Source organism: Coturnix japonica, chromosome 1, assembly GCF_054131305.1.
Source record: "Coturnix japonica strain WE chromosome 1, WE-NBRP24, whole genome shotgun sequence".
Classification (NCBI taxonomy): Eukaryota; Metazoa; Chordata; class Aves; order Galliformes; family Phasianidae; genus Coturnix; species Coturnix japonica.
Genome location: NC_140663.1, coordinates 121,555,287 through 121,582,896, shown reverse-complemented (window position 1 = coordinate 121,582,896; position 27,610 = coordinate 121,555,287). Strand labels below are relative to the sequence as shown.

The window sequence follows — 27,610 nt, the reverse complement described above, 5'->3', positions numbered from 1 at the left end:
AATTAAATGTGAAAATGAGTAGTTACTTGAAATGGATTTGTCAAAATAGCCAAAGGGAGTTTGGTGTTCATCATTCATATTTGAATGGCCTATGGACAACTAAATCCCTTTGAAAATCCCAAATTTAAAGGATATTTTTTGAGCTGGCAATGAGAGTCAGTGTGGAGGACATACTTCTGAGAAATTGGCATCGTGAACCTTCAATCTGATTAGTTACACAGGTACTTGTGAAATTGCTTTATACCAAAACCTTTAAAAAAAAATTACAGGATGTATTCCAGTGCTTAGAGAAATAATCACAGCAAGAAATACGTTGTGCCAACAGGGAGAAAAAAAAAACAAAACAACAGTCAATATGCCCCTGCCTTCATATCTAGGCAATCTGCCTATCCAAGTAGTTTTTGTAAATTTAGAATAAATTTTAAGGGTTTAAGGGCATGCGGTCGTATCATCATTTTTATGGCAGCCAAATTAATTCTTTCATGCAGCGTTTGAACCTAATGGAGATTGACTGTCCTGTTTTCCTATTGTAATGATGTGTACCGAGTTGAAAATGAAGATGTTGGAGGATAAAAAATAGCGCTGTGACTGCTATTGATTAGCTGTCTTGTTTGCTTCATTGTTCAGGCTCCGCTGGCCTCTTGGGCAGAAGGACACCCAAGTATAACATCTCTGACATTTTCCTGAAAAGATGCATGCCTTAAAAGTGACAGCTTTACTTAAAAAATACAGTTTTGATGTATAAATGCGGCAGTTTTAGCTGAAAGGATTCTGATGGATTAGAGCAGACAAAGAGAAAGATTTCTGAAACGTACCTCGGGTCAGCCTTGTATTGAGAATAGATTTAATAGCAAGTGTCTTACATGATGATGACACTCCTAGAGACTCTGCATTTCAGTGTATGTGGGGATGAGCAAGAGAAGCTGAGTTTATCTTCAAAGACAGAGCGATTAGGTTATTCTGACTAATGTGTTCAGCTTTCATTAAAGGCTGTGAGTAGTCATGAATTCCAGGAGACTTGGCTACGTCTGCTGACAAAGAAAGTGGCCCTCGAACTTGCACATAATTCTGTTAGGAATACAGACGCTGATGCTAAAAGCCCCTGTACAGATTGTTTTTCCCAGTCTTCTGACAACAGGCTCTTTGAAGCCATTGTGTTTATTTTTTTACCTGTTTTTAATGCAAAATATTTGGTATGGGAGACATATAATTAAATCTGTATAAACAGTTATTTTTAATTGCATGCATGTACATTTAATGCACGTGAATGTGTCTATTACAATAACCCCATGACTCTTCCTTATGCAGAAAACGAGCCATAATTTACTTAACTCTCTGTCAAAGAATTTAAAGGAGTTAAGTACACCAAGTGATTTGATGTATCACCTTCACTGAAATGCAAGAACATATGAGCATGACTGTAAGCCAGCATTAGAAGTGCCTCTGCTTTTATCAGCATTATGTTAAAGCGGGCCAGATTCTGCCACGTGCTGTTACGCTTGGGAGAAAATGGAATTGCTCAATGAATGACCTGTAGCTAGACAGGAACGGAGATATTAATGACTTGGTGTGCTAATGACTCTATGGCAAAGCAATGCTTTTTTATTAAATCCTGTAGCTAGTTTGCAAAAACCTGGGCAATCTGTCAGTCAGTACGTGGAAGCCAGCCAGGAGTCTGAGGCTGCCAAGGCACTTCAGCTGGAGGTATTGCAGCACTGACCGGACCCTTCCCTTCCTCTCATCCTGTGCACCTGGGAGCAAGCCCAGTCACTACTTCCCTTTCATCTATGCTTTTCAATAATCCTGCCACTGCAGAGCACATCTAGCCCTGCCTACTTCTTGGCATGGTGTGCCTCGTCACCATCCTCTTGACAAGGTCTTCTCAGTTTGCCCCTACAAAACCGTCATGCCAAGATCACTTTCCCTGCTGGCTATGTCATTCCATTTCTCATCTACCAGGTCACATTTACATTTATTCTTTTCCCTTTCAAAGTCACTGATGAGTCTGCTCCCACCCTCCCCTCCAGCCTTGTCCCCGGTGGGCTGGATGCTCTGCTCTAGCAGGGACACTGCATCTCTTGCCTTTGTCCTTGCCACCATGTACCATAGGGCATCTCTGCTGCAGTGACCTACAAGGTCACTATTCTCACCTTATTACACATTGTCTCCAATTAATTACCTGTGCAACAGCATCCACTGGAGATGTGGCAGTAGTCTCCTTTGTTTGCTTACTTACATTTACAGTGAAGTCAAAAATGGGCTGATAAATCTGAGCCAATCGCCATCCTGTTGAGTGTTCTGGTATGTTGTGTCCTTCTCCATACATGGTGTTCTCTGTGTCTTACTTAATGGTACCATGTTTGAGAGTAGAACCTGCTTCTTCCCTTCTGATTGCTTACAGAGAAAAATTACTTGAGAATGAAGCTTTCAGAATTAAGAAAGTAGCTCAGTTTTGGCAATAGCAATCTGGATGACAATATTAATTTCTTACTTATCAGACTTACGCAGTGTAATTTGATGTTTCATTGTGTAATTGTGTGCCACTTCTGAAATAATGCTTTTTATTTTTTACTGAACTTAAAACCATTTGATACTCATTTTCTATATCACTTGCTGTGCAGATATGTAATCATACAGTGGTCAACTTATCTAACAATCTTTGATAGACACACAGTAGATACAGTAAAAATGGCATGCAAGGACTGATAATATAGTAAAATTATTTTATTATGTTCTATAGCTGAGAATTTGCTCTATCAAATAGTGTTACTGTGGTCTTTGTACCTGTTGTATTTTCTGGGAAAATAATTAGGAAGCATTACTTTTGGAGCAACCTGTGTGTTGTCAGATATCATTTATCACTGAATTAACTGCACACTTTATTTTTAACTGCGCACGCATTATTTGAAGCACAACTTCTGTTTTTATCCTGAGAGTGCTCATTTTATTTCTAACATTTTAAGTCTGGGACAAAAATTACTGAGGAAAAATGGTTCTGATATCTCTGGTACCCATTTGCATCCTGCTGCACTCTCAGAAATATTCTTCTCCTTCAGCACTCACGCTTTACCCATTTTTGCTGAGTTTTGTTTCTAAGTCCTCATTTGTGCACTGCAGTGATATTTGAAGAAGGTTTGTAACATCCAGTGTAGCAAGAGCCACAAAACCTGTACCATATTAGGACTTTTTTTCTTCTCTCACCCTCACTTCCTCCCCCAGTTCTTTCAGTACCAGTCATTTCTGAGCCTGTGTGATCTAAAAACCCCTCAAGTGGATGGAGGAGCCATAGCTAATGCTGCCAGAGTCAGACTCCCTAATAGCTCCCATGTAGCAAGCAGCAGCAAATGAAACCAGCCAAGGAACAGTGTGCACACACTCCAGGGAGAACATTGTACACAGAGTGAGCTTAATTCTCTTAATTCCTTCATGTTTTGCTCTTTTTCATATCCATCATTATTGTCAACACTGCCAGCAAGATGAACCCCACAAGGATATGGTCCCTTGCCGACTAAGTGCCGGCAGCCACCCATCATGTCATTTCCTTAGCAAGGTCTCTCTGTGCCCATCAGTGCCCATCCTGGGACACAGCTGGAGCCTGGGGTGATTCAGTGACTGCACTTCCACCACAACTGCTGTGACCAGGGCTGCATGGGAGCAACTGATGAAGGCACTGCACTACAGCATACAGTCTTAGGATCGTAGAGTCTAGAATTGTTTAAGTTGGATGGGACCCTTAAAGGCCATCTAGTCCAACTCCCCTGCAATGAACAGGGACGCCTATAGCTTGGGCAGATCACTCAGAGCCCTGTCCAGCCTGATTGTGCATGCCTCCCGGGGCAGGGCATCCACCACCTCACTGGGCAACCTCAGCATGCAGCCAGCAGCTGTTGGCTCCTTTTGAACTGTGGACTATAGTTCTTTTAGTACCTGAACTAACAAAAGCAAATTTTATTTCAAATTGTGCAGCCAGCTACCTGCATTGTGTATCACCTGGAAAAGAGGAAGGTGTTTGTCGGCCACTTACTTAGGGCCCAGACAACAAGGTTTATTCTGGGGTAGGTTTTCATTGGTTGCAAGTGCCCAGGAGGAGAAGAGGTTTCAATTTCTGTACAGTGCCAAAGGGAAACCTTTGGGCAGGAAGCACTGAGTCTTCAGACATGCTGGGAAAAGCCAGAAAGACCCCAGGGCAGATCAGTCCCATTAATTTCTCCTTTATTGCTATTTCTGTTGTATTTTAAAAATCAAATTGAAACTGTTAAAAAAAAAAAAAAAAAGCTGCAAAGCCTCTCCCTGTCCATTTATACAAATGAAAATATAATCTTGGGTTTGTGGATGAGCATTTAGATAGATTTTTACTATTCTTTAAACACTAAGATGGAATGCATAACCTCACTGTTTTCTGGATTGAAAAAAAGGAGTCCGAATAAAGAGTTTCCATTGCTTACTTTCTCTTTTCCAACTTCTTGTGTGGCCTGAGATGTAACAGGAAGATTTTCTGCAGTCACTATTCTTTCTCTGCACTTTATTTTTTGGCCAGCTGACACAAGAGACTCATTTGCAGCATTAATGGGATCCATGGATCTGTTTTAATGTAGTGTAAAAGATGATTTAATGCTGATTACTGAAATACATGTGGGCTTGTGAAAAGGGGAGTTAAGGAAAATACAGATGGTGTAACTGGGCGTGTTTTATGGGCACGGAGATGTGAAAGTCAGGCCCTTCATCTAGCAGCTCCTCTGTGTTTGAAGTCTGGTCAAGCAAAATATAAACTCGCAGATCATCTGCTTCAGTTGACTCTTTCCTGTGAGTTGAGTGTATTTGAAGTGTCTTCAAATGTATTTTCAGCACTAGCAACTTATTCTGTGGGCATAAAGTCTGTCCTTAATTTGTAAATTACTGTCTTCATTTATAAACTACTGTACTGCGTGCATTTATTTCAATCAGTCACTGCAGTTGTGAATGCCAGTCTGATTTCTGAATCAGCACTCAGAGATAAATGATAGATAGGTTATTAAGTTCTCTCATCTAGGGTTCATGACGCTTAATTTTCTTAAGTGATAATATTTCACGCTGTAAACGTGATTTTTTTCTTTCTTCTATCTGCTTAGCGGAGTCTAACCTAATTACATATATGGTCCCTCTAACAGTTGCAGTGTGGAGCCATCACTGAGCTTCCATAAATCACTATTTTGACTTTTTTGAGGAGAAACCCTTCAGAAGGCCACTTGTTATAGAAGATGTTCTAGCTAAAAGTTGCAACAGTTAACCCCATCCTTAGGTTCTCCCAACTCTGTCACCAAAGCACCACTCATCTCTCTCTGGGTTGGCAATAAAAGAAGTTTTGGGCTAGGGGTATTTTTTGGATCCCTGGCAGCAAGGCACCGTGCTTGTACTTACCTTTTTCACAGCTGGATGGTTTAATTGTAACCCCTGGTGTCTCTCTCCAATATTTTGACCTCATAAAAGCATAATGTCACTGAATGTTGAGATTTTATGGTAATTTATTCTGAAGATTGTGCCTTTTAAATCGTCCACATGCAGTTTAATAACAGCACCCTTGTCATCAAGCAAACTTTACTTTCTCTATTCATATTTTCATCTTCCTTTAACATACACACAAACATATATACTCCAAATAAGCTAGAGATGATATATAGAAGTGTAAGATAAACGGAAAGAGGAGGAAAGAGGCAGAGAACAAGATAGCTGAAGAATAATCATACCAGAACCAGACATGCTTTTACTGTTTTTCTCCATTCCTGTTATATTTTTGTTTGGATCAGCTCCAGAGAATCCCTCTTCCTTGTCACTCTTGTTGTTGTGTGTATGCTCATGCATAAATTCAGGTCAATTATGAAACCTCTGTGCTGCAGTCCTGGTAAGAATGTGTAATGTTCTTATCAACAGATAACAAGAAATTTGAACTAATTCAGCTCATGACCCCACGTTCTTTTTTTCTGCCATTACAAATATATATATATATATGGTGTTTGCTTAGTTGTTAATGTATTCAGAAAATTAAAGCTGCCTGAATTTTCTTCTAATCCTTCTCCATTGAGGGTTTCCCTGGACTAAGTGATGCTGAGTAAAACAAAAAGCACATGCATGCACAGGTTTCTGAGATTTTCCGGATCAAATATAATTTAAGGGGCACAACATTTTTAAATGAGTTTTTTTTGATTTTTTTTTGTTTGTTTTTTTTTATTATTTTGTTTTGCTTTTAATTATAATACCAAAAGCACCAGTGAGTAAACATTGTTTACTGAAAATATGCTTTGCTTGAACTCGGTCATTAAAGTCTACAAGGGCTGAGGGGTTATTTTGCAATGAAAGAGTGAACCAATATATAAGGATAAAAGTAGAAAAATGGTTTAACACACAGCACAAAGATGTTTTTCAATGAATCAGTCTTTGCTATTTAATTTACATTTTGAGGGCTCATTAGGATGATGAATGACACTGCTGGAGAATAAAACATACTTCCTGAACAAAAGAAAATCTCTGTAGCCTAATAACATTTTATGCCAGCACTTACATTTGTCAGAAGTGGATGCTATTTATCCCTATGATTATTTAAAAATCATTTTTATTGTCCTTTGTGCTGTGTCCTCTTCTGGGAATTTTAATTCAGAGTTTGACACCTACTTATTAACTTCCATGAAGTATGGAGTACAAAGGCTTATACTATATAAAGAATTCTAACCAGCCATGTTTATATTGCCTGCAGCTGTATACAAATTAGCTCAGTTTGGATTCATCTCTCTTAGAGATGGAAAAAATTTGAGTTGTGTAACCTTTACCACCCCAGCAAAGTAAATGTGAATTGAGCGTGGCTGACCTGGACGTACCAGGAGACCGCAGTGAGTGAAGGAGCAAAGAGGAGGAATTTATGGCATTAGCCTCATGAATTAGGAATCTCTGCAAGTTGAAAACACTCATTTCTCTTCTGTTCTCCTCTGGAAGGATGAGGATGAAATAGGAATGCTAATGCTTCAAACTTCAAGCCCATCCACTCCTTAATCAGAAAATAATTACTTGCTGTCTTGCCTTCTTCAGTGCTTATGCATGCCTATACTCCAGAGTCAAAGGTATGCAAATAGTGGAAAACAGACTATCTGTGGAAAATATGTCAAAATATTTGGGTAAATTATACACTATTACAATAATTGCATTTCTATAGTTTGTCTAAGAAAACTCACTGCTTTTGTACCAAACATTAGGGATAAGAACTTCACTGTATGCAAACCGTAATTTCATTGCCATTCCCTTGTTCACATTTCCTGCAGTATATCTGCTCAGTGGTAGTGATACCTGACTTTCAGGATGGAATAAGTTAAGGACTTCATTTGCTTTGCTGAGAGAATGCTCCAGTTGCTCTGGTAGCTTTTCATGAGCACATGTAAAACAAGATGACACACAGCTTTGTTTTGTTCATCGTGATATGAAGTGGGAATGTTTGATCTTGTGCTCATTTCTTTTCCCAAAGCCATTCTCATCTTGTTGCGGGAAGTCCCACTGACAATAAAACAAGTATCTATAGGCAGGAAAAATTATTTCCTTACATCTAATTCTGCAGATTCTCGTATTGATTTTTCTGTGTACAAGGTGGTGCCAATCATCTGGAACACAGGATTCCAATTTAATGATCATTTTGTTTTCTAAAAAAACTTCTAGTCTGCCACCAATACTTTCTTTAGATTTTTGCCACTTCATGTTTTGTAAGTAAGTGAACATAGATGGGGTGAAAATTATCAGGGGAACATTTCATATCCTCGTGGCATCTGTTCACACAGTCAGTGAGCAGACACAAAGGTTTTGTTCTGATTCTGGACAAAAGTGCATGAGAGGTGCTTAATGGCACAAACTGCAGACTACTCTTAAGAAAGCTGCTCCTGAGTCCTTGTAGGCCATTTCTGGCTGGGATCGAAGGCCAGACTGTGGCACTCAGAGTAGGTCCATTGCGCACTGTACACCATTCCCATCTCACTCCACAGCCCACAAGGCCAGCTGTGTGCTGGGCTGCATCAAAAGAAGGGTGGCCAGCAGGGAGAGGGAGGTGATTGTCCTTTACTGCTCTGCTCTTGTGGGGCCCCATCTGGAGTACTGCATCCAAGTTTGGGACTTCCAGCACAAGAGGGACGAAGAGCTGTTCAACGGGGTCCAGATGAGGGTCATGAAAATGTTCAGAGGGTAGGAGCATCTCTCCTATGAAGAAAGGCTGAGACAGCTTTGCTTGTTCAAAAGAGAAGGCTCTGGGGAAACCTCATGGCAGCATTGCAGTACTGGAAGCGAACTTATAAACAGAAGGGAGATCAACTTTTTGCATGGTCAGGTAGGAAAAGGGGGAATGATTTCAAAATGAAAGGAAGATTTAAGTTAAATATTAGGAGGAAATTCTTCACTCAAAGGGTTGTGAGGCTCCATCCCTGAAGGTGCTCAAGGCCAGGTTGGATGGTGCCCTGAGCAGCCTGAGCTGGCGGGGGATAGCCCTGCCCACAGCAGGGAGTGGGGCTGGGTGGGCTTTGAGGTTCTTTCCAACCCAAACCATTCTATGATTTTTTGATGGGCTGTGCCTGAGAAACCAGCTTGAAGTCTTCTGACTTGGTTTGGCAAAGCAAGGCTCATGCAGACTGGCTGTTTTCAGAATAACCACTGCACATTTTTAAGGGGGTTTTTAAAGGGCTTTTTAGGGTTTTTCTTCTTTTTAGTTGATGCTGTGATATTTTGGTAGAATTACATTCTGCCCACCAAAACTAGTTCCAGCTCTTTAGATTACAAAATGTACTAATTGTTATCTTTCCTAAAAATAGACAGCATTGTCCATGTAGAATAGTAGTTGTATTCCGTATTTAAAGTCATACAAGCCACAGTACATCTATATGTACTATACTATATTTGCATATGTTTGCATGTGTTTCTGTTTGTGTGCTTGTAAACTGCTATACAGATCGTCACAGTGATGTACATGCATGCAAAATGCAGATTATTAGAGACTATTTTAGGGCAAGACATCCGCAGTTAATCCTCTTCATCCATCAAATGGCAGGACATACCCCTGTCAGAAACCACGTCTTTGGTGTTGTTAGCCTTGATCATGCTCTGTACTGCAATCAAACAAGGATAACAGGTTACTTTGGGTATGTTAACAGTGCAGTCATTGCTGTGGTTCATGCTTGTGCCAGTGGGAAAGTCTGACTCACAAGTGAGAGCAGATGAGGAGTTCCTGCCTCTGCTGTAGGGATCCAGTGAGTATTTATGCAGCAGCAGCAGCGATTGCACAACTGCAAATTGCCAAAATCAGTGCTAGTTTATTTTAATATGCCAGACTGTAAACCATAGCAATTCAGCAGCTGCTATGCAAGCAGGGACCTCCGAGAGAGTATCGGTAGAGAGAGATAAGGATGGAAATGTAATCTTGGCTTCTACCTCATTCTTGTGGGTTTTTCTGTTTTACCTCAGAGATACAGACATTCTGGGGAGCAAATCAACAAATAATGCACTTTTACACAGTGGTTTGATTTTTGTAATTATTTTCTATGAAAAAGATATTCTATTATTTACTTGTGCCTTCAGTTTCAGCACAGTGCCACCAACAAGATGACTTGAGCAGTGAGTGAGTGGTGACTTGCTCTCCTGTGCTTCAGCTTGTAACCTGCATTGGTGATTTGTGCAGATGGGCTATTGTTGAAAGCATTCAGCCGAAGGCTTTTGACTGAATTCTCTTCTGTGGATGTTTAAAATGCTGCCATGTTTATAGCAGACATGTACATAAACTTTAAATTAAGTAGGGACTTCTCCTTAGTGTGGATTTTTCCTGCAGCCCTACCGCAGAGTCAAAAGAGATGGACCAGCTCCTGACTGCCAGAGCTGTGTGATCCCATTCTCAGAAACAGCTAAACTCCTTGCTTGTAATGCTTGCTACATCATCAGGTTCGCTGCTGTGTTTCTATGTCAGAAATAGGATTACAAACAAGAGCTGGCTTGTCAAAACCATTCACTCTCTTCTACCCTAAGCATCTGTTGCTGCAAGTGAAGCATCCATGGTTTCGTGGGGGCTGCTGCACTCTCTACCACTCCACTATTTTGCTGGGCTTCTGGGGATTAAGAGCTGTGTCTGCAGACAAAATGGGTAGGAAATACTGGTGGAAGTAATGCCTCCTGTTTATTTCTGTGGAAACTACAACAGATACAAGGAGTGAAATAACACTACTTGATAGAGCAAATTCTCAACTAAAAAACACTATTTTTCAGCAGAGCCATCACCGTAAGCTATTGGCTATTAGTGAAGAATAAAAGCCTGCATGTTGCACTCATAAAAAATCTACACCAGCAGAGGTGACCCTCTGTTTCACAGCTGCCATGACAGTCTTGATGCTGGGAAAGTGTTGGTCTTGCAGTTCAACTGTCACTGTGCTCACATCCACTGTCTGGGCTCCATAAATGTTCAGCAAGTATTAATGAATGTCAGTGGGTGCCATTGTTTCCATGTGGAGTAATTCAATGACACACCTTTGCTTCATCCTCACTTCCATGTCAGATGCCATTCTGTCAGACTGCCCCTCTGTTGCCACCTGTTGCATGGCAACAACATGTAATGGGATATTGGTGGGAAGGTTCAACCTCTACTGCCATCCCAGCAACATTTGCTTCTGATGTCATGGGCCAACATCATAAAATGGGAGGCACTACTTTCAGAGCAGCCCTCATAGTTAATTCCTGGGGAAATGAACCACTTGTCATTTCTCCAGTAAGCAAACAAATAAAGAAAAGATACAAGGGCTTGATCTGTTTAATGCGCATCTCTGAAAACCAGAGAGCAGACTAAACATAGTAATCCAGTGATTACAAATTACTCAGTCCCATAAACAAAGCATGACAATTGATGACAATGTGGCATCATATATCATAAATGCACAGCATCCTCTCTCATCCAAAACAAACAGTTTGCAGTATTTCAAACCCACAACAAATGTATTTAATGCAGATTGCTGTGAAACAATGTGTGTTTCTCCGTTTCTAATGCTGTATACAGAAAAAAAACAACCCAGCCAAGAGCTTTCCCTGTTTTATGCATTATATTCATTTATGCTGCCAATTCTACTTATTATTCTGCTTCTCTGATTTGAAAAGAAATCAAGATTTTATGTGTTTGAAACAGCTCTTGATGCCTGTACATCTTAACATTGTAGTAAATGGTTTATAAAGAAAATTATGAGACCCTACCATAATTCTTGAGTTTCACATAGGTTCCCTTTCTTGTTAGTTAGAGTACCGATGCCAACCCTTCTATTCCATCGGCCGCTTGTTATGCGAGGCAAATCAGCTGCCATTGTTACTGATACAGAAAATCTCCCTGGGTAACCCACGATAGGTTTATTACATAGGAAGCTTTGATCCTCAGGACTCAACTAAGATATTTAAAGTTCTTATAAAGGTGTGCTGGAGTCTGCAATACGAATTCAGATGTCTGCTGTCAAATGACTCCTATTCAGCAAACCTGTATGAGCCACGTTTGAAAGTGAAACAGAAAGATGACACCATTCATATGTTGGCTTTTTGAGAGGTCTTTGTGGTCCCTTGCCTTCTGGTAGCTGACAACTCATTCCCGGCCCTATCAAAGTTGCATAACAGAATTTGTAAAAAGCTGTGCAGAAGGGCTTAATGTGTTGAGAACAAATAACTTCTTTGTTGATACCCATCGCGAGATCAAAGGGATTCAGGGTAATAGGCCCAGGACTGTATTACCTTCAGTTGCGCCGAGGAACAAAGGAATAAAATAAAACAGTGAAAGGCAGTAAGGAACAATAAAAAGGAAAATACTAACAAGTTTAAAGGATTCAACATCCTGAAACCTGAATAAAAGCACTGAAATAAATTCATCAAGATCACGTAACAAAAGCAAAGCTTGTGGCTTCTTGGCTCAAAAGCTTTCCTACCATCCTCAAGGTTTTTGCACATGCAGTTATAATTTGGGTTGCAACGAGACATTCTAGTTTTCTAGAGGAACAGAGATTTGCCTCTGCTCCTTAAAAAAATGCAGATTTTGTGATCAACCTAAATGGAAGTTCCTGTGAGCAGGAGCAGTATTGCAGATTTTCTCTCCATTCAGCTTCCATTTAAGATGAATTGGGGCTACAGTGAACTGCTCTTCCTCTACAGAAAATACAGCTGGTGAAGCATCACCCCCCCAGAAAAAGAAAAAAAAAATTAAAATAAAATAAAAAATAAAAATCCAAGAGCCAGCTCTTTTTTGAATGCAGACAGTGAAAGTTCTGGAAATGCAAACCAACCACACCTAAGAGCAAACCCTCTAATGCAGTGTAGCACTGGTCATTGTCTAAAAGTCAATACAAGCAAACTTCTACCATTACTGCTGTTTTCTTCTTTTCATTTCCTGACGCTGTGTTGTGTATTACATATATACAAATGCTGGTGCACACAGGATTTAAAACCATTTTTGGCAGTAATACTGCATAGAGAGTAGTTTTCTGTGTGCATATCTAGGGCACTGAAGTTCTTACCTGGTCTTGCTCTATGGCACTGCACTGCTGTAAAGGAGTTTATTACTAGGTGTTCTTTGTTGTTTGGTTGTTTTTTTATTAAAAAGGAAACTGTTAATGTGACAGTGATATGTGGTTACTACCCGTGAGTAACATGGCCAAAAGTTGTGGTTTACGCAGTTTTATGTTTCTGGGATTTATAAATGATTCTCCATTAGCTTTTAACCGTGAACTCTGTGCAAACAGCTGGAAACTGGCAAGTGTCTACCAGAAGGGTAAGCAAACTGTTTCAAAGACACAAAATCCGGAGAAGAGGAGGCTAGTTTTTCTTCTTTTCTGTCTGTGTTTCGCCGTTACTCGGAACCACAATAAGCAACAGGAAAACCTGAAAGCACTGTGATTTTTAGATTCAATAACCCCTTTGAAAGGAACACTAACCTGAGAATACATGAAAATAAGAGAAAAGTAAGAGCCCTAAGACATTACAGAATTGACATTTTATTGAAATTTCACGTGTTCTATTAGCTCTGCAAAACCTTTGGAGAGTACAGTTTTCAGTAGCTGTGCAGTGAGTGTGTTCCCATCAGTCTGTCAGGGACCGTAGCATAGTTTGATTTTTCTTGTGACTTTCAGGAATGCTGAGAGCACAATAAAGCTCTGCTGAGATTCTTCCCTGCAGCTTGGAGAACTGTGCTATTTGTCAACCTCTGTGCAGAGAATCACCTGAGCTGACCAGAAGTGTCAAGGGACTGCTTTAGAGATGCAGATGCATATGATTGCTCATCTTCACTGATAAATCTTTGGGTATCCAGTAGCAAATTGCATCCCTCTTGGGCAAATAGATGTTCAGGTCATAATTGCCATGACCAGGACATGTTTTAGCCATGAGACTGAGCTATGATTCTCAAACCATTGAGTATCACTCCCTGTTCCTTACAGATAATAGACTTTCCTTTTTCTAAAAAAAAAAAAAAAAATTATCCTTACCCTGATCCATGTTTTCCATGTAATGATTATATTCTGTGCAGATCAAGGAAACACAATGTAAGTGTTCCAGGCCAACATTAATTAACTTCAGTTCACAGTCCAGATAAGAAAGAAAATGCACATGAGTTTTGCCCTGACAAAGTAGAAAAAGTAGTTTATCTCTAGATTTACAAAGAGGTTGTTTAACTGAACTGGCTTCATGGCCAGATGCTCAGTGCTCTCCGCATGCTTCAGACTTGCTCTGCCAAGGGTTCTTGATGGCTGCTGCCCTCACCAAAGCATTTGTTATGAAAGCATGAGCTTTTTGTTTTGCTGAGGAGAAGACACTGCCAAAGCCAAAACTACCTCTTTCTCAAGTGTTGGTGACTTCCTTAAACCAGCAGAAAGCTTTGATAGAAAGGTAGATGTTTCCAGGCCTTGGAGGTTTTTAACTGCTAAGACCCGATCACAGTCTCAGTCTCTAAAAATGAGAAGGCAGTTTTCAGCAGTAGGCATTAATAGGAGGTTATTTTGTCCTAGGAAACAAACTTTTTCAGCTCAGTGAGCATCTCTGTCCTTTTGACTTAGATGTTGTTTACATGATGATACTGTACAAACATTGAATTATGCATGCCGGGTTCTGTTTATCATGCCCCACCACCCAAAAGTAGGGTTTTCCCTATGACCAATTCTACTTGGATGTAAATAGGCTTTAAGAAGTGCCTATGAGGTGTTTCTTTCAGACCCTCCTGTGGGGCTTTCTTCAATTAGGGGCTTTTTGCAGGAAGGATTTCTGTAGATCTCTGTACTCTAAATACACATCTGTAAGAGGATTAACCCTTTCTACGTGGTAGTTTGTAATCACATCACCTTTAGCTCAGTGGGAATGAATACCAATTATCATTTATAAACAGTTCTTCTCATTATGCACCTATTTATGGCATCTTTTATAGCTTGCTAATTACAAGCACACAAACAGAAATGCTTGGAGTTAAATAATGTAAACAGGGATGTAATTGATTTTCATGTTGAATAGTTTTTATTGATTTATTGCTAATTAACATTTTTAAAGAATCTCTTGGCAAAATAATCCATTTAATTTATTGAATATTATACTAGCTTATGGTATATTCATATTAAAATGTCACAGAAAGATTAACAGTTCCACAATGAGTGTTTTTCCAACTGTTGCCGCTTTACAGATGTTATGCATTCTCCCCAAACAAGCACAAACAATATAATAAATGCAATCAATTGGTCTCAGTCCAGGTCCCAGTAGACAAGCGGCCATATCACTAAAAATAGAGCATTCCAGTTGATGCTAATTGGCCATCCATGTAGCAAGAAGGAGAGCATCTAATGGGGAGCCAAGCTGATCTCTATCACATTCAGCACAGGCTCCTTGGCTGGCTATGGACATACAGTGTGGGCTAAGGGGAGAAGCCCCTGTATTCATCAAAGTGCCTTACCTGTTTCAAAACCCAAACATTCTGGTGTTTCTTATAGAAACTCTGCAACAAATAGCATCTGTATCAAACCACCAGTCAGTTGAAACCAATTGGTTTCAAGTCACTTACCTGGTACTACTCAGGACTGAGCTGTAAAACAAGAAGTAAAACTGCAGTCTTCATTACTACTATCCCATTATATCCATCATATGGGTAACAAGCCAGTGTAATCACATCGGCCCATATTGTTTCATTAGCACAAGAAAACATTAATATACTTTGACATGGTATTGATTTGACACAATCCATCTTTCCCAATAACAGTAAAACCTTTATATTTTATTAATAGAACATTGCAGTTCTTCCCCATTACAGCTCTCTTTATACTGTTGCTGGGTCACAGAGTAATTCTGATGTGTTCAGGTTTTCTCATTTTTATGAATATAACATAAAAGCCTGTAAAATTGTTCCACTCATCTGCCAGTAGGCCCCATCTGAGCATCCCAAGCATCTCACAGTAGATGAAATGTTACCAGTGCAGCTCCAGTAAGTGATTGTTTGATGGCCTGTAGGGGTGGGGAGGGTGAAGAAATTTCAGAAGGGTTCTTGTCTTTTCATTCTCTTGATTTTTTCATGAAGTGGACTTGGACTCAGACCATCTCATCAGTGCAAAGAACTCTGCCCTATCCCCTCCACTCATGGCTACACCCACCACTTCCAAACTGGGCTGTAGGTACCTCAATTAAGGAGGAGGTCCCAGCAGCAAGCCAGACTGCAGCCCATCAGCAACACCTTGCTTTCTGACTTAGGGATTTCCATACTTTAAGCCAGTCACTAAGCAGGCAAGAGAACCTCTGAGCTCTGTGGCAGGCTCTATGCGCACTGGCAGAGTTACGCTCTAACCTCATCATCCTCCTACTTAAAAAATAAAATTGCAGTGCAGTGGGTGCTTTTACTTCCAGATCCAACCTCATCTAAATGCCAGACTGGATCCTTTCTTGTTCCCTGGCTCTACTCGTCTGCACATAGCCCCAGCACATGCAGGGATGATGACACACTGTACTGTGGCTCTTTCAGACCCTCTGCAGTCTCCTTTCTCAAAGCTCTCCAAAAGCTGCTGCCCTGCCTCAGTTGTAGGTGAGCTGAGTACAGAGCAAGCATCACTCATTGTGAACAAAACATACCCTTGCCCAATTACCTTCTCCTTTCTAGTGTGCATGGCAAGTCTAACCAGCCACTTGGCATTTCCATCTAAGGATATTTTTGATTCATCTTCTTCGATTAGGTACAGTATCTACCAGTTCCTTGCACAGGACTGGGTCATGATGACTCTGCACTTACAAAGCCCACAGTTACTATACCCAGATGCTTCCATTAAACCAAAGCGAGGCGACTTTAATCACTTGCTTTTTCTTCTTCTTTTTTTCTTGAAATAAAACCTCTGTTAACCTTTCTTCTCTTCCCTTTTGAAGCAGACCGTGCTGCAAGATCCCATGGTAGGAAAAATAATCCCCATAATAAATATGAAGACAGTTTCAAAAAGAAAATGAGCATATTAAGGGCAACAGTTTATTAACAGTCAATGTAAATTAGATAGCTTTAATAACTTTAATTAGTGCAGCATTTTCTGACACAGAGCTTGAGGAGAATTCAGTCGTTCATCCCCAGTTCCCTTTTGCACATCTCTGTGTCTAAGGCAACAGCGGCAGCAGTTCCTTGTAGTAAAAGTGAAACAGTTCCTATCACAGCAGTGTGAGCACAGGAGAAAACTGCTCTATCAACAGATTATGGCCACTGGCATTCTGAATCGCAAGTGGGGAACGGTACAGTTGCAAAACAAAGCTTTCAAAAAACAGGGACAACAGAAAATCCATCTTCCCCAGCAGTCTCTTCCTTTCTCTTTCCTTGACATAACTGTGGCCATCTCAGTTCTGCCCTTGCTCCCCTAGGTAGTGACCAGGACTCCAGGCCATTGAGCAGTGGGGGGAGCAGTCAGTATTCCCAGTGCTAGTGGGTTGTGGGTTGGGGGGGCTCTGCTGTATGCCCTGGCTTCCTGACATCCAACCCATTTAGAGGGAAGTAACACTGGTAGGCCATCAGTTGCCTACCAAGAAGGAAATGTCCATCTTGTTAGTCAGAAAGGCCACTTCGAATTCAGAAGAACAACAGTTCTCTACTACCCAACAGGCAGAGGCCAGACATATGGGCAAGAATAAAGAATAGGAGCACACCTGTCAGTCTTATCTTGACCCACAAAACGCTCTAACCAAAATAAGGATTGGGAAAAGTGCATCTACATGATGTGTGTGCCTCATTCAGAGGATTCAGCACTACCAGAGACATGACTGTTAGTGGAACTTAGGACTGCAGACTCTCATTTTGTAATGGAAATGAATGCCTTTCTTTTTTAAGCACACAGTTGTTTCCTTCTATCAACACCTGCTGAATCCTCCTGCACTTATCTTTCTCTTACCTGCGCTCCTGCTGGGTGGTGTTTGGGCAGTTCTCAAGCAGTGGTGGTACAAGGGGTTGGACATGTGGTGGCTGATGGTGGCATCCCAGTGCTATCACAGCACAGCAACAGGGCTGCTGAGTGTGCACCTCAACCTCCCGGAGATCTTTATCACCTCTAACATGTGTTGGAGGTAAAAACTGGTAACTCCTAGAGGCTTTGTAAGTACAAATAGTAACACCAAAGGCTTGCATGGTAGAAATCTTTTAGGCTGAAAAAAAAAACAGTTTCTGGTAAACGATTTTTTTCTTCCTTTTCTTTGTGCAAAGCTTTGAAACAAGGGAATCAGAGATAGGCAGTTCCTTTCCGAGGAGTTTTTTCTATGTATCTCCATGTGAAAGCTGTCGCTAACAGAAGAAATAAAGTAATGCTCTAAAAAATAAAAATAAAAATTTGCACAGATGTAACCATTTTTGAAATGACATCCCAGTTCCCAAGGATTCGCTGTAGCCTTTCGTCAGCTTTCTTTCTTACAGTCCTCTGTGCTTTGCATTGTAATTAGCTCCATGCGTTATCAGCAGCGCGATGCTCCCGGCTGTTTCTGCAGCAGCCGCTGCTCCTCGGCAGCAGCCCCGCACCGCCTCCCCACCAGGTGCCATGCCAGCCGCATGAGTGTGCCAACTCCTGGCACTGGCTGTGAAGGATATGGCAGAGCTGTGGAGGCTGTAGCCCACTTTGACATATTCTTAAGTGGGCGCTACATCGTGAAACCAGAACTGACACGACGTTGTATGAACCAGGGAAGCCCACGTCTGCAAATGGCATGGGGTTATTTGGTGCAATCTCTTTCTTTATTTCAGGTTTCAAGAAACATTGACTAGATTTTATTTTATTTTATTTTATTTTATTTTATTTTATTTTATTTTATTTTATTTTATTTTATTTTATTTCATTTTATTTCTGTAGGTGTTAAAATCTGGTTATGAAGTTAAATTCAGGTTGCCGGGGTTCCTCTGTGATGTGAGTAGGCTTGTAGTAGAGAAGAGAAAAACGAGAGTGAGAGTGCGGAATCTTTTCCAAATCAAGGCCTACAGACCCCTTTCAGACCTGCCTTAGGTCCTGCATGAACACTGCACTGTATGCAGCCCAGAAGGCCAACCATGTCCTGGGCTGCATCAGAAGAGGAGTGGTCAGCAGGGAGAAAGAGGGGATTGTCCCACTCTGCTCTGCCCTTGTGAAGCCCCATCTGGAGTACTGTGTCCAGGCCTACGTCCCCAGCATGAGAAGGATGTGGAGATGATCAGAGGGCTGGAACACCTCTGCTGTGAAAAAAGGTTAAGGGTGTTGGGCTTGTCTGGAGAAGAGAAAGTTGCAGGGGAAACTCACTGGCACCTTCCAGTTCTTGAAAGGAGCTTACAAGCAGAAAGGTTTTTACATGGTCTAATTGCAAGAATAACTTTAAATGAAAAGGGGGAAGATCCAGACGAGATGTTAGGAGGAAATTCTTTCCTCAGAGGGCAGTGAGGTGCTGGCACAGCTGCCCAGAGAAGCTGTGGTGCCCCATCCCTGGAGGCACTCAAGGCCAGGTTGGATGGGGCCCTGGGCAACCTGAGCTGGTGGGGGGCAGCCCTGCCTACAGAGGGGGTTGGGGGCTGGATTATCTTTTAGGTCCCTTCCAACCTAGGCCATTCTGTGATTTTTTGATTTTATCATTCTGTGATATCATAAAGAAAAATATATGGCCCCAAGCCACATGAAATTGAATTTGCTTGCTATGTGCAGAACATTAACTCCTAACCTCTCTAACCTTACTCTGGGAACTTTGATATCAACAGTAACACAAGATAGGTACCAGCAAGTCAGAATTCAAAGTAAAAAATACATTTAAAAATTTATCTTTGGCATTAAAAAGATGAAGAACAAAGAGGATAGTATAGAAATGGAATTCTTTTCCAAATATTACTTTCATTTTTTTGCATAGCATGTCTTTGGTCCTGTACTTCTTTCTTTATTTTTGCCTTTTGGAAGGCATTGTGATAATACTCAGAGAGAGAAATGGAAGAGTGGAAATATTTTCACTTTCTGCCCAGAGATATGTACTGAGAATAGCTATGGCTTGAGTTCTGTAGTAATGGAAAGGATAATTTTTTTGCTGATGAGTATTTGCAGACTTATTTCATTACACTTCTAGGAGGGATATTTCATTTTGAAATAGAAGCTTGTTTTTGAACCTTCTCTGAAATAGCCTACTGCCGAATTTACTCTCAGTTATATTGCCCTTGGTAAAAAAGTAACGAGCACTATTTTGCCATCAGTGCATCATATAGATAAAGCATATAGTGGTAAGTCAACTCCTTGTCTAAGATGACAGTGGAGAGCAGTGAACTTGAAGTCGAGCAGCAGATTCTTTGCTTTGTAAACAAGGCATACAGGATAGTGGCTTTACACACCTTACTATTGTTAGCAGGGTCATAGAATAGATAATATAGAATGCTTCAGGTCGGAAGGGACCTCACAGCCCACCCAGACCCTCCCCCTGTCATGGGCAGGGCTGCCCCCAGCAGCTCAGGCTGCCCAGGGCCCCATCCAAACTGTCCTTGAGTGCTTCCAGGGATGGGGCACCACAGCTTCTCTGGGCAGCTGTGCCAGAGCCTCACTGCTCTCTGAGTAAATAATTTCTTCCATACATCTAATCTAAATCTCCCCACTATCTGTACTCTATCAGTACAGTCCCTTCTTTCTGTCATATCAACTGTGCCACTTGCTTTGATGTAATCCAAAAACTCATTGAAGAGTAATTGATCCCACTGTTTGTGTAATTAATAAAGATATGAAGCAGTACTGATCCCAGTACAGACCACTGAGAGATACCACACACCAGTGGTTTCCAGAAGATCATAGACCAGGCTTTCAGGAAGGAAAATGATAAATCAGAGTGGGTACCACAGAGAAGAGGCAATTAAAAATTGCTAATACAGATTTTAAATTTCTTAATTATCCAAAGACAGTAGTGCTGTTTCTATATGCATGTGTCTGTCTTGTTAGTTTCAGTGGCACCAGTAACTATTTTCTTGCATTGCAGGGAAGGTGGGGAGCATTGTGGGTCTCATGGGGACAGGGGTGTGATGAAAACAGGTCCGTCTGTGTGGGACTGCAGTTACTCTTTAGCATTAGTATGTCAGATACAAGTAATTCTCCGCAGGCTGATTTCATGAAATACTTAGTTGCACCACCCTCCTGGGCAGCCTGTGCCACTGCAGCACCACTCCTTCTGAGAAGAAATGTTTCCTAGCGACTCTAGAGTAATCTATGTCATTCAGGAGAGCTGAATTCCTGTGCATCCCCAAACTCACATCATAAAGGGTGGGTGTAGGGGTCAGCATTTTAAGAAGGCATCACCTTCTCACAACTACTGTGTTGTCCAGTTGGTGCTTAGGGTGGCTGCCCCTGCAGCTCTCCCCTCAGTATCAAAGCTACCCTATGTAGTCTCAGACTTCTCACAGGCGGTGTCACTGCAGAAACTTTCCTGCACAAAGGATACAGACAGATGTTATTTATTTGATATAAATAAATGCACATATTGGATCTGTGTACAGACAATGATCATTTTGCTTATGCTTATTTATAAGCAGTATATCTGAAACAGCATGGTGCACACCCAAATGTGGCATAAACAAAATCATATGAATTTATACAAATATGTGCCAATCACATGTAAACACTGCAAATATTACATCTTCCTGTGGTGGTGACGGGGAATAATTTGAGAATTTTCAGCAGTTCAACTTTCAGAGGCTGGAAAGAGTTGGCCTCATTTCGAAACTGTAATAGAATTTTGAATGCATTTCATGTGACAACCATGTCCTCAACCTGCTATTTGTTATTTCTTTCTAAAACACAAACAAACTGAATTTTCATTTTGTTTACAGGACAGTGGAACAGGAGATAACAGCTGCATTGAAGAAATATTGCGGGTAGGAATTCTTAAAAAAAAAACTTTCTTCTAGTGCCATTTTGTTTACTCTAAAAAGGCAAGAGAACAACAAGAATATTGCAATTACCGCTGTTAAATATATCACACTTTAAGATTGTCATCCTTCTAAGGAACAAGTAGGCAAAATTATATGCCAAATAAAAGAACAGAAAATGTGTGTAAGCAACCTTCCAGAGCCTCTGGCTTTCACTGCTACTTTGTGCCAGTACGGCTGACCTTCATGCATGCAGAAGCAGATAATGGGATAAATTATAAACTGAAATGTACAACGATGTTTCAGGTTTACAAACCATGCGAAGTGCATGTTTCCATTAATCATGACTGTCAAAAATCTTAATTTTGAAGGGAGGTCTAGGAAGGTCATTTTCCACCTGGATTTAATTAGAATCCATTATGTAATGTCATTATCTCCATTATATCCATTATATAATGACAATGTGCAAAATCTGCAGTTATTTCCATATTTCATTATTATTTCTTTTATCCCAGTAATTTCTAGTTTATTTTCATGGACCAAATTAATACACATCCGGACAGATTTCATCTTGAATCAACTTTGATATTGATTATTTTCTGAAGCAGACAAACTAATAAACAGTGGACCATTTTCATGTATTTTAATTCCTGCTCTTTTCAGTTCTCTTTCTACGTGGATAATTCAATAATTTTTTGTATTTACAATTCAAACATAATGGTAAAACACCAAGCCAGGTGGGTGGAATGGTAAAACCTCTCTATTACTGTGTGTGCATCCAATACCAAAATATTCCAGATTGTTTATAAACTACAAGACTATAAATATTTAGTTTAGAGATTAGCAGTGCATTAAGGCTGTTGTTTCTAAAGGCATTTCTCCATTCTCCATGAATATGTTAAATACAGCTTTTAATTCTTGAACTGGACAAAGAGTTTATTGAAGGGTGATTATGATGGATTGCTTATGACTTCATTGGCAGAGCTTTTACTTAGCTAACGTTTACAAAGTAGGCTGTTGCAGGATTTAATTGCATATCCAACAAGTCTGAGACTCAATCCCTGTCCTTTTGTTACAAGTTAGTAGTGGATAGTGTAATTCATGAGAGCTTTTTCACGATGTGCTGAGATTATGATGTGAGGCTCATTCACATTATTTTTTTTTTTCTTTTAAAAGAACAGTCAAGCATGTCCGTTTTTCTCCTTAAATACAAATAGTTCAGGTGGTCTAAAATGGAGAAGACATGGTGCCTTCTATGTGTAGGAACATGGATATGTACAAGACTCTAGTCTTATGCAGTCCCATATAGCACACAATGCACCACATGACTGTCAGTTGTAAGGTACATCTTCAAACTGGTGAACACACTTTCTCTCTCTCTTCTTTGTCTTTTGGGCACCTTCCTCAGTAAATATTTTTGTGAATCTTCATGATGAAATGTGCATCACATCCTTGGATGGATAGAACCCTTTCGTTCATTTGGATTTATTCAGAAATTCTTTCACTTTGCTTGAAAGTTGAATGAATCAATTAACTACAAGCAGCTTTCCCAAGCTCCCTTGTTCACTTCTCACAGGTCATGGTGCTGGCTGCAGTCCTGTCTCTCCTTGGAGAAGGCAGCCTTAGAACAAAAATATCTACCAAAAATACCTGGCTAAGGATCTGCATGGGACATCTCCTCCTACCAAGGACTGCAGAGTTGCTCTGCAGAGCACTTTGTCCCATGTCCTGCTAGTTGCCCCAGCACCTTTTACCATTACCAACTTCTTTCTGATTTGACATTCTGCAAAATCATGTTCAGAAGACTTTAAAGGATGCCAAGATACACGTAAGGCTTTCAAAGCTGAGACACCGTCTCCTTACAGGGCAGGAGGTAGAGAGCAGTTTAATTGTACCCTTTTGTAATAAACAGGACATCAGCAAAAGGAAGAAGCTGTTTACAAATTTAACTTTTTAAGGAACCCTGCACCCCATTATAATTGTCTCTTCCACAAGATGAAGCAGAGAGCAGCCTCCCTTCCTAGACAGTGTGTTCCCAGCCCAGGTCAGGCTGTGGCTCTTGCATGGCATAGGCACTTCATGGTGAGCCACGTTACTCATTTCCCTGTCAAGATGCAGTGGGATAGAAAGTGTGCCCAGCACCTACTCTGGCTTCTTCCCCATGTTCCCTTCCCCCAGCTGTGTGGCAGGAGGTGAGGGCATGCATCCTATCACCTGCAGGTTTCAGAACATGACTAGAGCTAGCATATGGGCCCGGGTTTACAGATCAGTTTAGGCATTACTTGAAAATCTCCACATTTTATTTTGCACTGACTGTGTCAAGAAGGTCGTGTAGGTTTTGTGTGGTCTGTGTGCAACACAGGGTGCCACAGCTTAAGCCAAGCCTTTTTTTATGTGCTTTACTGAGTGTATCAAAGCTCTGTAGACTTTGTAAATTGACAGATCATTCTGCACAGAACTGCAGCTTCCAAGCAAAGCCCCCAAGAACTGAAGCACAGAACTGCTTCGAGTCCTGAGGGAGGTTGATTAACAAGACAGTAACCCTGTTGAGATTGGAGCTGCTGTAAGGACTCCTGCTGAGTTTATAATCACTGCAGGAATCCTGTACCTAATCTAATGCTGTGCACTAATTCATAGCAACTTCTTCAAAGTGTAGTGACTTCTCTGTCCAGCTGCAGGCACACGTGTCAAGGACTGAGAAAATTATAAGGAGAGCCTTCGATATAAATAACTGAAATTGTTCTGTCTGGAAAAGGGGATTCTCAGGGGAGACCTTACCACTATCTTCAGTGACCTGGAAGGAGGATGTGGAAAGGTGGAGCTGGCTTCTTCTTCCACTTAACAGTGATAAGATGAGAGAGAATGGCCTGAAGTTGCCTCAGGGGAGATTCAGGTTGGATATTAGGAAACTTTCCTTCTCAGAAGGAGTGGTGCTGCAGTGGCACAGGCTGCCCAGGGAGGTGGTGCAGTCACTGTCCCTGGAGGTGTTCAAGAACTGTGTGGATGTGACACTGAGGGACGTGGTCAGTGGGCTTGGTGGGGGTGGGCTGCTGGTTGGACTGTGTGATCTGAGAAGTCTTTTCCAACCTTAATCATTCTATGATTCTATGCCATAAGACCAAGTTGCAGATGTAATGTCAAATTGAGAGAGAAAAGATGCATTATTTCACTGTAGCTATGAAAGGTAATTTCTTGTAAGCTTTCACATTGTAGATGGAGGACATGCTAGAAAAGTTTGAAGCAGAAAATAGGAGTTATACTATTCAAATATCCTTAATTCCACAGTGCCATGAGCAGTTGCTGCCTGAATTCCTGAGATATCTCCAAAGCCAATCTATTACCCTCCTCTCCTGAAACAATCTTGCTAACTGAGCTTCACAATTTTAGCTGATTTCTATTTGCTTGTAGGCGTGTGGCTGTAAATTATGTTATTACAGGTGGGGTTTGGAGTAAATATTTACTTTGCTGTAGTGCATGCAAAAAATGGTAACAAAAGTTCTGCCACTCCACTAAGTTAACTGTTTCAACCAATATCTGATACACTCTGAGTGTATTTGCAATGGATTTAAGGAGAAAGGTTGAGTGCTGGATGTAGGCAATTCAGGATTTGTAAGATAAGTGGTTTGAGATTGATCTGGCTGCTCTTACAGCCTTAGCTGTGATTTCCTAGTGCTGCAGTGGCTTTGTTGAAAAGAAACCAGCAGGCAGTCTGAACTCTTAATTATTAAAGATGATCCTGGTGCATTCCCTTTGTTTTTCTTTTTTTTTTTGGGGGGGGGGGGGGTTGGGTTGACGTGAGAGGTGTCACTGAATTGGAGAGAGACAGACACAGTGTCAAGCACATGGTCTGCAAACACCATTTGGCTGCAGGATGCAGCAATGGAGGGAAGCTGATGGAAGAGAGCAGCAGAAGCACTGAGCAGAGGGCTGGAGGGAAACCAGACTCAGCCAGTGAGCACAGAAGTGACCTCCTTTGGGGAAGAAGGGAGGCAGGGTGGGGTATGGGGTGGAGGACAGATAAGGTTTTCTCAGGAAATAAAGAAAAATAAGTAAGGGAGGCAGAGAAAGGACTGAGGCTGCAGCTGCAAACACACCATTGAGGGATAGCTGCTTGGTGCCCAAGCCTCCTGCACAGGGTGAGTGCCTCAGGTTGCAAATAGGCTGTGACTCCCTGTGGCCACAGAACATCCACTTATTAAAACAGGTCCTTTTAAGTGTGATAGATGCACTTGAATTTCTCTGCATTGTAAAACTAGCCAGAGAGCGTAAAACACAGCAGTCCTTATTTGAGCTATGTTAAAAAAAAAACAAAAACTGAATGAAAACAGCATCTAGTTCTGCATTTTTTCCCTTCCCCACTTGGGATCCCTTGGCTCATTAGCAACCTTGCTAATTCTTCAGCAGAAAGCGTTAAGGATCAACCCATCAAATATTCAGGGTTTTTTTCCAACCTGAACAGCCATATGTGCTGAGAGATCAGCTGCACTCCATCAGCTGATTGAATTAAAACAAGAGCAGAGGTAAATTAGAAACTGTCTGCGCAAGACAAATCCTGTGAAAACACGGAATCCTACCAAACACACTGTCACTGTGAATAAGCATCACAGCCAGCAGAGCACGTGTCAATACTTAGAGGGGAGAAAAATCAGTTTCTTAGGGGTAGGTTGTTAGTTCAACAACTGTGAACTGCTGCCTTGTAAATGTTAATGACTGTAAGATCGCACTGGCTTCAGTTAAGCTCCTGGTGGAGTCAGACATGTGAAGAATTACAGAACACAAATATGGTAATCAGCCGTATATTTCTAACCACTCAACTTGCTTCCCAAAGCAGAGGGGAAAGCCTACAGATGGAATGAGACCCACTTTGCTGCTCTGTGAGAGTATAGGCTTGCAGATCAAGAGCCACCTGTGAGTGGAGCAGTTTGTGGTAGTCCGGGAGGAGGATGAAGAGGTTGCCCTCAGCTCAGCCCCTTAATGGGGAAATTCAGATTGGCTTTTGTGACTGAGCCTAGGGGAAATGCCCGAGGAATTTGCAAGGGGAATGCAGCAACTGCAGTTGGGGGAGAGGGAAGGTTAGAAAGCCCAGTTTGCTGACACTATCTTTCCTGTTCAGTCTCAAAAGTACTCTGAAGTAATAGAATTGTGTTAAAAATGTATCAGAGGAGTAAAACACTATTTATTTTCATTGTAATCTTTCAGAAGAACTTTCATAACACTGCTTTGCTTTCAGTATCCTTAATTTCAGAGCATCTCAGGTACTATTTTGACTGAAATACACCATTCATTGCATCTCTTCACTGTCATTCTTTTTGTATGTTTTTTTTCTTTAAAGAAATAAAAAGCATTGGGTGCATTTTCATATTCTATCATTTCACGCAAGACACTACAACCCAGAAACATTAAGCTATAGTTCAACTAATTCAATCTCCAGTACTCACTTCTTAACGTTGCTCTTCTTAGGTCACCATGACATCCACCTCTGCTGTACATTACCTTTTGCCCAGGGTGATGGTGGCCCATCACTGGAGATATTCAAGGTCACGCTGGGCTGGGTGCTGTTCAGCTTGATCTGGCTGTAGATGTCCCTGGTCCTTGCAGGAGATCTGTATCACATGGCCTTTAAAGGCCCCTTCCAACTCAAATGTTTCTATGATTCCTTTCTACAGCAGCTGGGGATCTGAAAAATGTTTATAAACATAAAAAGGAGGGCGAGGGACAAATGGATGAGGCCAGGCTCTTCTTGGAGGTGTGTAGCAATAGGACAAAGAGCAATGGCCTTAAACTTGAACATGGAAAATTCCATACTAACATGCTGAAGAACTTCTTTATGATAAGGTTGACAGAGCACTGGAACAGATTGCCCGGAGAGGTTGTAGAGTCTCCTTCTGTGGAGATAATAAAGACCCACCTGGATGCCTACCTGTGCATCCTATTGTAGGAAACTTGCTTTAATAGGGGAGTTGGACTTGAGATCACTTCCATCCCCTGCAGTTCTGTGATTCTGTGTGATTTCCCTATGTCAGCTTTCCCCCAGACAGCTAGGTAGGTACCACTGGCGATGTGGATGACAGCACAGTGGAACTTCATCAGGCTCTCTGCTTGGATCTTATCCAGCTTTTCAGTGAGAATTTGCAGTTCATGCAGAACCTTGTCTTGCTATAGCAAAATTAACAACCATACCAGGGCTACATAGAGATATTTTTGCTTTGTTAACATAAACTGCAATGACTGCAGAACAGGCATACCTTCGTACACTGTAATCACCCGACTCATCAC

General features: G+C 41.2%; 1 protein-coding gene across 8 annotated transcripts in view; it reads left to right on the top strand.

The window, feature by feature from the left end:
- AFF3 (ALF transcription elongation factor 3) overlaps window positions 1-27,610 on the top strand; it is a 305,750-nt gene that overhangs the window by 122,635 nt on the left and 155,505 nt on the right. For 6 of the 8 annotated variants that reach the window (XR_014941034.1, XR_014941035.1, XM_085533170.1 and 3 more), the window contains exon 4: window positions 21,296-21,340. The exons of the other annotated variants lie outside the window; for them this stretch is intronic. Coding sequence is in view for 4 of the 6 variants with exons in the window: in XM_085533170.1 (XP_085389296.1) it covers window positions 21,296-21,340 (45 nt within the window). In the remaining 2 variants the exon portion in view is untranslated. The remainder of the gene's footprint in view (window positions 1-21,295; window positions 21,341-27,610) is intronic. 8 annotated transcript variants of the gene reach the window in all.